This window comes from Sminthopsis crassicaudata, chromosome 3, assembly GCF_048593235.1.
Source record: "Sminthopsis crassicaudata isolate SCR6 chromosome 3, ASM4859323v1, whole genome shotgun sequence".
NCBI classification, from domain to species: Eukaryota; Metazoa; Chordata; class Mammalia; order Dasyuromorphia; family Dasyuridae; genus Sminthopsis; species Sminthopsis crassicaudata.
In genome coordinates this window covers 82,825,605-82,840,852 of record NC_133619.1, presented here as the reverse complement: position 1 = coordinate 82,840,852, position 15,248 = coordinate 82,825,605, and the positions used below count along the sequence as shown (strand labels likewise).

At 33.6% G+C, this 15,248-nt stretch overlaps 1 protein-coding gene across 10 annotated transcripts in view; it reads right to left on the bottom strand.

Moving 5' to 3' along the window:
* Positions 1-1,103: 1,103 nt before the first annotated feature.
* The window catches only part of FLACC1 (flagellum associated containing coiled-coil domains 1), a 52,809-nt gene continuing 38,664 nt past the window's right edge, over positions 1,104-15,248 (bottom strand). For 7 of the 10 annotated variants that reach the window (XM_074299063.1, XM_074299058.1, XM_074299061.1 and 4 more), the window contains one exon: positions 1,104-1,638. In XM_074299063.1, the coding sequence (XP_074155164.1) occupies positions 1,509-1,638 (130 nt within the window). In that variant the 3' untranslated portion in view covers positions 1,104-1,508. Of the gene's footprint in view, positions 1,639-8,295; positions 8,404-15,248 lie in introns of all 10 variants that reach the window. The other 3 variants (XM_074299064.1, XM_074299059.1, XM_074299060.1) reach the window with 1 other exon arrangement.

Sequence of the window (15,248 nt, the reverse complement as noted above, 5' to 3'; positions counted from 1 at the left end):
ACCTTAATTTAAATCATAACAGGATAAAAAATCTCATGTTCTCAATCCCTCTTAATGCTTCAACCTTAATGATTATCTCCTATTCTGTATACAGTCTGTCTGCATAGTTGTTTGCATGCCTGTATGTGAAAGATAATACATGCTTTTTGACTGATGGAAAAGATGAGGACTCCTAGTTAATAAAAAAGTAGCAATAGGCTCAGTTCACACTGCTCCAAAAGAACCAGGATCCTCCATATAAAGCTTTTCCTCATCCTGTTATCTTCCTTTCCCACCTTTCTCATCAGTGCTGTTCCATCCCCAGAAGAATGTAAACTCCTTGAGAACAGGAGCTATTTTCTTTTTTTTTTTTTATCTCTGAATTCTTAGTACTGGGTAGATCTGGGATATGGTACATGCTTAGTGGAAAAGGATTGAATTAACTTTTAAGAATTCATCATATTTATCAAGGTGTTTTTTTTTTTAAACCTAAAAGCTCAGGTATAAAGTTATAACCAGGGAGATGGAAGTAAGTAGTAGATACCATAGATTGTATGATACCATACTATATAGTAGATACCAGAAGCATCTAATCCATTGAGATTTTTCTTCAATTAAGTAGAGTATTTCTATCATCAAAATTTCCTGATTCAATCTGCTAATTATTTTTCCCAAGTCATAAATTCCTGGATAATAGATGATGACAGAAACCACAAATTTTTTTCCAAGCCATAGTTTTATAGAATGTTGGGGTCAATCGAGAGAATCTCAGAACTTAAAGGGACCCTAGAGATCATCTTGTTCAAGACCTACATTCCATTGATAACTTGGGAATAGAGAAAAGTTCAGATGATTTCCCCAAAGTGATCTGCTAAGTTACCAACAGCATCAGAATTATAAGCTCAGGTTATCTGGCCCTTCCTTCAGCATCTTTTGAACTATATCCAAGGATCCATTTTTGATATAAAATTTATAAATTATGGCATTGTCATAAGAACAGTCTACTTGGAAATGGGATTTCTCCTAAATCTGGCTTTACCATTATTTGATTGTGTTATTTTGGCTAAGTTTTTTGGGCTTCATTCTCTTCATCTGGAAAATGAGGAGCACAAAATAGACTCCTGCCAGCTCTAACATTTTATAATTTTGGAAGATATAATCAATCACACATTTGATTTTTTTTTTAGCAACAGAATGGACTTAAGGAGAGCTCCTCATCTGGTGTAATAAGTAAGGACAGAATGAAAGATTGTGTGTAAATTTTGATTAAGGAAAAATGTTCCTTGTGTTTTCTTCATCAAAATGTTCAGCCATACTCAAGAGAATCAAATCAACAGTTAATAGATTATCTCAAAATGGGTTGGATGGGGAAAGAAAATCTTGGCTCAATAATATTTATGTTTCCAACAACTCTGAATAAAGTGAAGTTGTGAAAACTAAAGCAAAAATATGGTACTCCATAGACCTGAACAAATCTCAGGCAATCCTGAGAGGAACTTCACATGAATTTTCCAGGTACTAGGAGATTTTCAACTTTCTTGTTCTGGATCCAAATTTTCACTGTCAGTAAGTAAGTCTTGAAAGACAAAAGAATCTTTCTGGATTTCTCTCTTGCTCCTTTCTTGGAAAAGCTCTTCATTCCTTAAGATCAACAAATTCCTGTTGGGTGAAGAAAAAGACATTCTTTTTTTTTTTTTTTGGACTATTTCATCTTGAAATTTATTTTTTAAATAATAGCTTTTTATTTTCAAAATATATGCAAAGATAGTTTTCAACATTCACCCTTGCATAATCTTGTATTCCAATTTTTTCTCCCTTCTTTCCCTCTCAACAGGGCCCTCCCTTAGACAGCAAATAATTCAATATATGTCAAACATGTACAATTCTTCTAAACATTTCCACATTTATCATGCTGCACAAAAGTCAGATCAAAAAGGAAAAAAAGTGAGAAAGAAAACAAAAGCAAGCAAACAACAGCAAAAAAGGTGAAAATACTATTATTGTGATGCACACTTAGTTCCCATAATCCTCTCTCTGGGTGCAGATGGCTCTATTACAAGTCTATCTGAACTAGCCTGAATCACCTCATGTTTGAAAAGAACCATGTCTGTCATAACTGATCATGGTATAATCTTGTTTTTGTTGTGTTACAATGTTCTTGTGGTTCTACTCATTTCATTTAGCATCGGTTCATGTAAGTCTCTTCAAGCCTTTCTGAGATCATCTTGCTAATCATTTCATATAGAACAATAATATTCTATAACATTCATATACTATAAACTTCTTCAATTATTCTCCAACTGATGAGCCTCCAGAGCATCCAATCAGTTTCCAGTTCCTTGCCACTACAAAAAGTACTGCTACAACAAACATTTTTGCACATATGGATCCTTTCCCCTTTTTTATGATATCTTTGGGATATATGCCCAGTAGAAACACTGATGTGAACAATATTCACGGTTTAATAGCCCTTTGGGTATAGTTCCAAATTGCTCTCCAAATTGGTTGGATCAGTTCACAATTCCACCAACAATGTATTAGTGTCCCAGTTTTCCCACATTCTTGCCAACATTATCATTATCTTTTCCTGTCATCTAAGCCAATCTGAGAGGTGTGTAGTTCTACCTCAAAGTTGTCTTAATTTGCATTTGTCTAATCAATAGTAATTTAGAGCATTTTTTCATATGACTAGAAATGGTTTTGATTTCTTCATTTGAAAATTATCTATCCATATCCTTTGATCATTTATAAATTGGAGAATGGCTTGTATTCTTATAAATTTGAGTCAATTCTCTATTTTAGAAATGAGCTCTTTATCAGAACCCTTGAATGTAAAAAAAGTTCCTCCAGTTTCCTGTTTCCCTTCTAATATTCTCTGCATTGGTTTTGTTTGTACAAAACTTTTTTAATTTAATATAATCAAAATTATTCATTTTGTATTTCATAATGCATTCTAATTCTTCTTTGGCCATAAATTCCTTCCTTCTCCACAGATCTGGGAAGTAGATTATCCTTTGTTGTTCTAATCCTTCTATCCTTCTAATTTGTGTATAGTATCACTCTTTACTTTATCTTGCTATAGGGTGAGGAAAAGATTTTTTTACCCAGATGGGATCTTAATTATAACTGGCAATGTCCACAGATTTAAAAAGAGATATTACTTTTGAATGAATTTCTATAATAAAAAATAAGTCTTCAATTAACTATGGAAAAGTGAATGAATGATCATTAACAATGATGGTCATTTGGGAACTTTTTTTTAAAAGTACACAATAATCTGCCTTAATTGTTTTCTTGGTTATGTGTCTGAGGAACTCAGGTTCTCCTGACTTCAGGGCTGGTGCTCTACACATTACTCCACCTAGCTGCTCCAATCTGCCTTAATTGTGTGGAAATTATGGGACTAATACTTGTTTTGTTTTGTTTTTAAACAAGTATTCAAAGTGTTAGTGTTTTCATTTACATCATTGGGATGTAGATTTATTAGCAGTATAAATACTGGCCTGAAAGAGCAGACTGTAATAAAATCCACATCAATGCTGTCAAATAAATCACACAAATATTAATGTAAAATTTATGTGGATGTCCTTTTACTCAATTATATGACTACTAGGGTCTATTATATCTCAAAGAAATCAAAGAAAGGGGAGAAAGTCCTATATATACAAAATATTTATAGCAATTCTTTTTGAATGATAGAAAAAACTGGAAACTAAGGGAATGTTCATCAGTGGGGACTAGTTGAACAAATTGTGGTATATGAATATTTTGTAATACTATTGTGCTGTAAGAAATGAGGGGAATAACAATTTCAAAGAAACCTGGGAGATTCATATAAAATGATAGAGAGTAAAATAAACAGAGTAATAATAATTTATGATATAAACAAAATATTGTAAAAATCAAAACAAAATTTTTTTTTGAAAGACTTATGAATTCTGATCAACTTTGATTCCAGAGAGAGGACTGATAGAAGAACACTGCCCACCCTCATGATGGACTAATTGGCAAAATAAGAAATTCATTTTGAAAGTAACCAAAATAAGAGTGTTTTGCTTCACTGGGTATATATATATAATCCAGGAATTGAGGGGTTTTGTTGCTGTTGTTGCTGTTTATTATTCAGGGGGGGTATGTGTATGGGAAGACAAGAGTAAAAAATGAATGATTGATGATTGAAAATGATAATAAAAAAGATCTTGATTACAAAGAAACTAGAAAAAAGGAAAATGGAGGAAAGATTAAGAAGAGTATGATACTAGCAAAGGAATAATCCCAAGCAAAATATAACTTCCTGATCCTGATAAAGAGAAGAAAATTCCTATGATCTACAATAAAAGGTCTCCATTAATTGAGGAATGAACAAATTATGATATCTGAATGTAACAGAATATTATTTCTCCATAAGAAATCATTTCCAAAGATGGCAGAGAGAACACACACTTCTTTTTGAACTTTTCCCTGGACCCTTAACTAATTTCTAAAATCAGCCTCTGAATTAGTTCTAAACTGGTAGAATCCATGAATATTGGGAGTGCAACAAATTAACAGCAGAAGATAATTTCAAAGATCATTAGAAAAGGTCTGTTTTGGTTGGGTGCGGGGGTTGTGGGGTGGTAGTGGTGGCCAGGTGCAGGCAGGCAGGGCATGAAGGCCAGCCCATGCTGTGGAGACTCAGGGGAGCGTGTGGTCTCCCCGAGGTTATGCAGATTCCGCAAGATGGAGAATATAGGGGGAGGATTCTATCACAGTGTTGGCTACTCTGCCCTGGTTGCAAGCCATTAGATCAGCAGACAAGTTATAAAACATCCAACACAAACACAAAAGGTAAAGAGTGAATGCTGAAACACAAGAATCGGACAATATCTGGCCACACTTACTCAGCACCAGGATTTCAAATCCTGAGGAGACAAAAAGCAGATTGTCTCTAGATGAAGCATAGGATGATATAACCTGGTCCCCATAACACAAGGCTCTCCTAGAAGAAATTTAAAAGGATTTCAAAAGAGAGCTAGAAGAAAAATGGGGAAAGGAAAGGAAAACCCTGCAAGAGGGTTTGGAAAAGGCATAAAGCTCATTAAAAGATAGATTCAATAAAGTGGAAATAGAAAACAACTCCCTGGAAAACAGAATTTGTAAAGTGGAAAAAGAAAATAACTCTTTAAAAAACAAAATTTGTGAAATGGAAAAAAAAATCCATAGAACAAAACAACTCATTTAAAAACTTAATTGTTCAAATACAAAAAGAAGCAAAAAAAGTAAATGAAGAAAATAATTCACTAAAAATCAGAACTGAACAAATGGAAATGAATGACTCGATGAGACATCAAGCAGTCAAGCAAAACCAAAAAAATGAAAAAAATAGAAAAAAAATGTAAATTACTTACTTGGGAAAACAACTGACCTGGAAAATATATCTAGGAGAGACTATCTAAGGATTATTGGACTTCCTGAAAACCATGATGAAAAAAAAGAGCTTAGACAGTATTTTTCAGGAAATCATCAAAGAGAACTTCTGGGATGTCATAGAATCAGAAGGTAAAATAGCCATTGAAAGAATTCACCAAACACCTCTTGAAAGAGACCCCAAAATTAAAACTCCAAGGAATATCATGGCTAAATTTTAGAACTATTTTGGACCAAGGAAAAAATATTACAAGTAGCCAGAAAGAAACAATGCAAATACTGAGGAGCCGCAGTAAGGATCACTCAGGATCTAGCAGCTTCCACATTAAAGGATAAAAGGGCTTGGAATCTGATATTCTGAAAGGCAAAGGAACTTGGATTGCAGCCAAAAGTGAACTTGAATTGCAGCCAAAAAACCCTACCTTTTTAAACTGAGCATTTTCTTCCAGGGAAGAAGATGGGCATTTAATGAAACAGGTGAATTCCATGTATTTCTGATGAAAAGACCAGAGCTAAATTAAAAAAAAAATTAACCTCCAAATATAGGACTCAAAAGAAGCATAAAAAGGTAAAAAGAACTTTTGAGAACTGTATTTCTGTTATGGTATATACATAGAGAGTGCATGTATAATTTGATTTTACTGTTTTAAAAAGGAACTAGAAGTGTAAAGAGGATTGTACCAGAAAAAGGGAAACGTGGAGGTAAAATGAGGGAAATTACAGCTCACAAAGAGGCAAAGAAAACCTATTATAATTGAGGGAAGGAAGGGAGGGTGATGGACATTGTATGAATCTTACCCTCATCAAATTTTTGGCTCAAAGAGAAAATATTAGACATATTTGGTTTACAGAGAAACTTCTCTCATTTTATAGAAAAGTGGGAAGGGAAAGGTGAAAAAAGGAAAGGGTAGGCTAAATAGGAGGGAAAACTGAAAAACTAGGGGAAAGTTACAAGAAATGGGGAGGGATTCTAAAGGGGAAGGGCTGATTGAGATAAGCAGTGCTTGTAAGTTAAATACTGGGGAGGAGGGAAAGGGGAAAAGGAAAGGAATCTAAGGATAATAAGATGGCAGGAAATAAAGAATTAGTAGTTTTAATCATAAATATGAATGAGGTGAACTCTCTCAGAAAGCAGAAGCAGATAGCAGACTGGATTAAAAGCCAGAATCCCACAATATATTATTTACAAGAAACACATTTTAAGCAGAGTGATACCTACAGAGTAAAGGGAAAAGGCTGGAGCATAATCTATTATACTTCATCTGAAGTATAAGCAGGAGTAGCCATCCTGATCTCAGATCAAGCAAAAGCAAAAAGTGATCTAATTAAAAGAGATAAGGAAGAAAACGATATCTTGCTAAAGGATACCATAGATAATGAAATAATATCAATACTAAATGTATATGCACCAAGTGGTATAACATGGAAATTCCTAAAGGAGAAGTTAAGAGAGCTGCAAGAAGAAATAGACAGCAAAACTATAATAGTGGAAGATCTCAACCTTGCTCTCTCAGAACTAGATAACTCAAACCACAAAATAAATAAGAAAGAAGTTAAAGAGGTAAATAGAATACTAGAAAAGTTAGATATGATAAATCTTTGGAGAAAATTGAATGGAGACAGAAAGGAGTATACATTCTTCTCAACAGTTCATAGAGCCTCTATACAAAAACTGACCACATATTAGGTCATAAAAACCTCAAAATCAAATGCAGAAAGGCAGAAATAGTAAACACATTTTTTTCAGATCATGATGCAATAAAAATTACATTCAATAAAAAGCCAGGGGAAAACAGACCAAAATGTAATTAAAAACTAAACAATCTCATCCTAAAGAATGAATGGGTGAAATAGCAAGTCATAGATATAATTAATAATTTCGTCCAAGAGAATAACAATAATGAGACAACATACCAAAATTTGTAGGATGCAGTCAAAGTGGTAATAAGGGGAAATTTTATATCTCTAGATGCTTACTTGCATAAAATAGAGAAAGAAAAGGTCAATGAATTGGACTTGCAACTAAAAAAACTAGAAAAAGAGCAAATTAAAACCCCCCAATCAAATACCAAACTTGAAATTCTAAAAATAAAAGGGATTAATAAAATTGAAACTAAAAAAATTATTGAGTTAATAAATACAACTAAGAGTTTGTTTTATGAGAAAAACAACAAAATAGATAACCTTTAGTAATTTTGATTAGAAAAAGGAAAACGGGAAATCAAATTGTTAGTCTCAAAAATGAAACAAGAGAACTTTCCACCAATGAAGAGGAAATTAGAGCAATAATTAGGAGCTACTTTGCCTAATTTAACGCCTATAAAATTTGATAACCTAAGTGAAATGGAGGAATATCTACAAAAAATATAGATTGCCCAGATTAACAGAGGAGGAAGTAAATTGCTTAAATAGTCCTATTTCAGAAAAAGAAATAGAACAAGTTAATAATCAATTCCCTAAGAAAAAATCCCTAGGATCAGATGGATTTACATGTGAATTCTGCCAAACATTGAAAGAACAATTAACTCCAATACTATATAAACTATTTGAAAAAAGACAGAAACATAGTACTGATACCTAAATCAGGTAGAATGAAAACAGATGAAGAAAACAACTATAGACCAATACCCCAATGAATATTGATGTAAAAATCTTAAATAAAATATTTAGAAAGAGATGACAGAAAATCATCCCCAGGATAATACACTATGATCAAGTGTTAAGGGACAGGTCAATTCTCTGAGAGCCTCCACTGCTGTGAATCATAACATCTAAAGGAGTTGCAGAGCAGCCTTTGCTGACACAGGTGTTATGGATTGGGAATGAAATAAATTGGAGGTAAAAAGAAAAAGAGAGAAGTCAGACAACACAATGGCCTCTTAGTCAGAGAGATCAGAGAACAGCAACCACCTCTCAGTCTCCTTGTATCATCCTCTCATAAGAGGAGATCCATTCTGCAGGTCTGCGTTGGATCTCCAGCAGCAACTGTGAAGTGGCTCCCATATATTCCAACAGCTCCTGTGTATTCCAACAACAAAGTAGGATTTATACCAGGAATGCAGGGCTAGTTCAATATTAGGAAAACTATTAGAATAATTGACTATATGAATAACCAAATTAACAAAACCATATGATTATCTCAATAGATTCAGAAAAAGCATTTGATAAAATCCAGCACCCATTCCAATTAAAAACACCAGAGAGTATAAGAATAAATGGACTTTTCCTTAAAATAGCAAGGAGCATCTATTTAAAGCCATCAGTAAGCATCATATGTAATAAGAACAAACTAGAACCATTCCCAATAAGATCAGAGATGAAACAAGACTGCCCACTATCATCATTATTATTCAATATTATATTTGAAATACTAGCTTTGGCAATAAGAGATGAAAAAGATATTAAAGGAATTAAAATAGGTAATGAGGAAACCAAATTATCACCTTTTACAGATGATATGATGGTATACTTAGAGAACCCGAAAGAATCAACTAAAAAATTATCAGAAATAATCCACAACTTTAGCAAAGTTGCAGAATACAAAATAAATCCACATAAATCATCAGCATTTTTATACATCATTAACAAAATCCAACAGCAAGAGATACAAAGAGAAATTCCATTGAAAATAATTGTTGTTAGTATAAAATATTTGGGAATCTATCTGCCAAGGGAAAGTCAGAAACTATATGAGCAAAACTACAAAACACTTTCCACACAAATAAGAAAAATATCAAATGTTCTTGGATAGGTTGAGCAAATATAATAAAGATGACAATATTCTCTAAACTAATCTTTTTATTTAGTGTTATACCACTCAAACTCCCAAGAAACTATTTTACTGACCTAGAAAAAATAACAATAAAATTCATCTGGAAGAACAAAAGAGTAAGAATTTCAAAGGAATTAATGAAGAGAAAAGCAAATGAAGTGGCCTAGCTGTACCAGATCTAAAACTATAGTATAAAGCAGCAGTCATCAAAACCATTTGGTACTGGCTAAGAAATACACTAGTTGATCAGTGGAATAAGTTAAGTTCATAGGACAAAATAGTCAATAACTATAACAATCTAGTTTTTCACAAACCCAAAGACCCCAGCTTTAAGAATTCACTATTTGACAAAAATTGCTGGGAATATTGGAAACTAGTATGGCAGAAACTACGCATTGACTCACACTTAATACCATATACCAAGATAATGTCAAAATGGATTCATGATCTAGGCATAAAGAATGGTATTATAAATAAATTTTTTAAAAATTTATTTTATTTATTTATTTTTTTATTCATTTTTCCAAATTATCCCCTCCCTCCCTCCCTCCACTCCCTTCCCCCGATGACAGGTAATCCCATACATTTTACATGTGTTACAATATAACCTAGATACAATATATGTGTGTAAATACCATTTTCTTGTTGCACATTAATTATTAGCTTCTGAAGGTATAAGTAACCTGGGTAGATAGACAGTAGTGCTAACAATTTACATTCACTTCCCAGTGTTCCTTCTCTGGGTGTAGTTATTTCTGTCCATCATTGATCAACTGGAAGTGAGTTGGATCTTCTTTATGTTGACGATTTCCACTTCCATCAGAATACATCCTCATACAGTATTGTTGTTGAAGTGTATAGTGATCTTCTAGTTCTGCTCATTTCACTCAGCAACAGTTGATGTAAGTCTCTCCAAGTCTCTCTGTATTCCTCCTGCTGGTCATTTCTTACAGAGCAATAATATTCCATAACCTTCATATACCATAATTTACCCAACCATTCTCCAATTGATGGACATCCATTCAACTTCCAGTTTCTAGCTACAACAAAAAGAGCTGCCACAAACATTTTGGCACATACAGGTCCCTTTCTGCTCTTTAGTATTTCTTTGGGATATAATCCTAATAACAGCAATGCTGGGTTCAAAGGGTATGCACAGTTTGATAACTTTTTGGGCATAGTTCCAAATTGCTCTCCAGAATGGCTGGATTCTTTCACAACTCCACCAGCAGTGTATCAGTGTCCCAGTTTTCCCACATCCCCTCCAACATTCATCATTATTTGTTCCTGTTATCTTAGCCAATCTGACAGGTGTGTAGTGGTATCTCAGAGTTGTCTTAATTTGCATTTCTCTGATCAGTAGTGATTTGGAACACTCTTTCATATGAGTGGAAATAGTTTCAATTTCATCATCTGAGAATTGTCTGTTCATATCCCTTGACCATTTATCAATTGGAGTCAGTTCTCTATATATTTTGGAAATGAGACCTTTGTCAGAACCTTTACTTTTAAAAATATTTTCCCAATTTGTTATTTCCCTTCTAATCTTGTTTGCATTAGTATTGTTTGTACAGAAACTTTTTAGTTTGATGTAATCAAAATCTTCTATTTTGTGATCAATAATGATCTCTAGTTCTCCTCTGGTCATAAATTCCTTCCTCCTCCACAGGTCTGAGAGGTAGACTATTCTCTGTTCCTCTAATGTATTTATGATCTCATTCTTTATGCCTAAATCATGGACCCATTTTGATCTTATCTTGGTATATGGTGTTAAGTGTGAATCCATATCTAATTTCTGCCATACTAATTTCCAGTTTTCCCAATAGTTTTTTCCGAATAATGAATTTTTGTCCCTAATGTTGGTATCTTTGGGTTTGTCAAAGATTAGATTGCTATAGATGTACCCTTTTTGTCCTTTGTATCTAATCTGTTCCACTGATCTACCGTTCTATTTCTTAGCCAGTACCAAATGGTTTTGGTGACTGCTGCTATATAATATAGCTTTAGATCAGGTACACTTAGACCACCTTCCTCTGACTTTTTTTTCATTAGTTCCCTTGCAATTCTCGACCTTTTATTCTTCCATAAGAATTTTGTTGTTATTTTTTCTAGGTCATTAAAATAGTTTCTTGGGAGTCTGATTGGTATAGCACTAAATAAATAGATTAGTTTGGGGAGTATTGTCATCTTTATTATATTCCCTCGGCCTATCCAAGAGCACTGAATGTCTTTCCAATTATTTAAGTCTGACTTTATTTTTTTGGCAAGTGTTTTGTAATTTTTCTCATATAATTCCTGACTATTCTTTGGTAGATGGATTCCCAAATACTTTATACTCTCAACATTTGTTTGGAATGGAATTTCTCTTTGTATCTCTTGCTGTTGATTATAAATAAATTTAAAAGAACATAGGATAGTTTACCTCTCAGACCTGTGGAAGAGGAAGGAATTTGTGACCAAATTAGAACTAGAGATCATTATTAATAACAAATAGATAATTTTGATTATATTAAGTTTAAAAGTTTTTGTATAAACAAAATGAATACAGACAAGATTAGAATGGAAGCAATAAACTGGGAAAGCATTTTTACAGTCAAAGGTTCTGATAAAGACCTCATTTCCAAAATATGTAGAGAATTGGCTCAACTTTATAAGAATTCAAGCCATTCTCCAACTGATAAATGCTCAAAGGATATGAACAGACAATTTTCAGATGAAGAAATTGAAACTATTTGTAGTCATATGAAAAGGTGCTCCAAATCACTACTTATCAGAGAGATGCAAATTAAGATAACTCTGAGATACCGCTACACACCTCTCAGATTGTCTAAGATGACAGGAAAAGATACTGACAAATATTGGAGGGGATGTGGGAAAACTGGGATACTGATGCATTGTTGGTGGAACTGTGAACGAATCCAACCAATTTGAAACTATGTTCAAAAAGTTATGAAACTGTGCTTTGATCCAGCAGTGTTTCTACTGGGCTTATATACCAAAGAGAGCTTAAAAGAGGAAAAGGGACCTGCATGTGGCAAAATATTTGTGGCAGTCCTCTTTGTAGTGGCTAGAAACTGGAAACTGAGTGGATGCCCATCAGTTGGAGATATGGCTGAATAAATTATGGTATGTGAATGCTATGGAATGTAATTGTTCTGTAAGAAATTATCAACAGAATGAATTCATAGAGGCTTTGAGAGACCTACATGAACTGAGACTAAGTGAAATGAGCAGAACCAGGAGATCATTGTACATGGCAACAATAAGACTATGCGATGATCAATTCTGATGGATGTGGCTCTCTTCAACAATGAATTGATTAAGACCAGTTCCAATTGTTCAGTAATGAAGAGAGCCATCTACATCCAGAGAAAGGACTGTGGGAACTGAATGTGGACCACAACATAGCATTTTCCCTTTTTGTTGTTGTTTGTTTGCAGTTTTGTTTTCCTTTTCAGGTTTGTTTTTTCTTTCTAGATCTGATTTTTCTTGTGCAGCAAGATAATGTATGGATATGTATACATATATTGGATTTAACATATATTTTAACATGTATTGGAATATCTGCCATCTAGGGGAGGGAGTGGGAGGAAGGAGGGGAAAATTCAGAACAGAAGGTTTTGCAAGGGTTAGTGTTGAAAAATTAACCCTGCTTATGTTTTGTAAATAAAAGGTATAATAATAAAAAAGAAGAAATCATTTCAAAGTATCCTGGATAGGATAAACAGGTGTACAGTGAAGTGAGAACCAAAAAGAAAATTTATATACATGGTCAACAACATTGAGACAAAAATAACTTTAGAGAGATGGAGCCAAGATAGTGAAGTGAAGAAGTAAACTCACCAAACTTTTCTCCAAACCACTCCCATTTTCTTTAAATAATAACTCAGAACATAATGACTGAAAGAAGACTGAACAGAATATTTTTTAGTTGAAGATGACTTATAAAGTCAGACAAAAGGTTTGTGGTACTAAGGTGGGAGAGTCCAGTGCCCAGTCCCAGCCCAACCCCAGCTCCAGCCTCCGCACCATTAAAGCAGGAATTTTAGGTCTAGGGACCTCTGGATCAGCAGCAATACTGGTTGTTTCTAGACCTCTCAGTCCAGAGATGGCAACACTTGGAAGGTTTGCCAACAAGGCAAGAGAGCTTTGGGCAACCAGCATACCAGGAATGGATATGGGCTGCAGTGACAGCAGCCACTTCCAGAGGCCTCAGTTTATAGGAGGGATCTTTACTAGAAACTGAAGAACAACTCTATTGCTTTAGCAACTATGAGTTACAATGGGGCAGGGAAACGGCTTAGTTCTAGGAAAGAAAGGAGTATTTGCGGTCAGGTCCCTAGAAGGATCTTTAAATCAGCTTCACAAAATCCTGAAGTTTGGGACAGGGTAACCTCCATCCTGGAAATAGCCTTACTTTAACAAAGAGTTAAAATCTGAGTAATAGGCTAGGAAAATGAGCAGACAACCAAAAAAGTTACGATGTTGACAAGGGAGATCAAAATACACACTCAGAAGAAGATAAGAAAGATAAAGCTCCTACATCTAAAGCCTCCAAGAAAAATAAGAGTTAGTCTCAGGCTATGGAAGGACTCAAAAGGGATTTTGGAAATCAAGTAAGAGATAGAGAGAAAATTAGGAAGAGAAGAGAGTGGTGTAAATGGAAATACAAAAAACTAATGAAGAGAAGAATGTTTTAAAAAGCAAACTTGGCCAAATGGGAAAGGAGGCACAAAAGCTAACTGAGGAAAATAATTCTTTAAAAATTGAGAAAATGGAAGCTAAAGATTTCATGAGAAATCAAGATACAGTGAAAAAATAGAAAAAATGTATATCTCATTGGAAAAACAACTGACCTGGAAAATGGGATCCAGAAAAAATAATTTTAAAATTATTGTCAACCTGAAAGTCATAATCAAAACAAGAGCCTCGACATCATCTTTCAAGAAATTATTAAGAAAAACTTATATTTTTCTTGAAGAATTTTTTTGGGGGGAAATCTGTTTTCTTTTACAACATTACTTTTATAAAATTGTTTTGCATAACTTCCCATATGCTTTTATGAGGTGGGAGTGAGGAGGAAGGAAGAGAATATGGAACTCAAAAATTTTAAAACAAATGTAAAAATTGTTTTAAATTTAACTGGGAAAAATAAAAACATTAAATAAAGAAAAATAACTTTGAAAAATTTAGAAACTCTCATTTATGAGATGATAAATCATACCATCAGAAGATGCATGAAGCATATTATACACCTCTTGAAAGAGAGTGAAGGTGCAGAAAAACATTTTTTTTGGACATGATCACTGTGTGAATTTATTTCATTGAATAAGCCTTATTTATTACAACACTTTTTTTTCTCTGTGTTTTTAATTGGGGGAATGGGCTAGGGGAAAAAAAAGAAGTGAAAGATAGTTAATGTTTTTTTTAAAAAAAAGAAGTGAGAGATAGTTAATGTTTTTTTTTAAAAAACAATAAAGCCATACCACACTCAATCAGGCCCAGAAACCTATCTTACCCTACAGGAAAGTAGGAGAGGAAGGGGATAAGAAAAGAGGATATTATAAAGGAGGAAGAATAGTCAGAAGCAAAACACTTTTGAGGAGAGAGAGTTCAAGAAGAGAGACTAGAATAAATGGTGAGGGTGGGAAGAGGTTGGAGAAATGTGAAAATTTTTTTGAAGCAAGTTTGTCTGATAAAGGCCTTGTTTCTCAAAAAATAAATGAAAATAAAGCCATTGAAAAAATTTTAATTCACAATAAAAGAGTAGAAGCATAGGCAAACAAGATAGTTTTGAAAGTAATATGTGACTTTTGGTTGGTTGCTTTTTCTTTCGTGTGATTTTTCCCTTCTGTTCTGATTTTTCTTTCACAACAACATGACTAATGGAAATATGTTTAAAATGATTATACATGCATAACATATCAGATTGCTTGCTGACTTGGAGAGGGAGGGAATGAAAGGAGAGAAAAAAAATTTGGAACTCAAAATCTTATAAAAATGAATGTTGAAAACTTTTCACATGTAATTGGAAAAATAAAATTCCAAGTGCAATTATGGACCATCTACTGTTTACAAAGCATTATGCTAG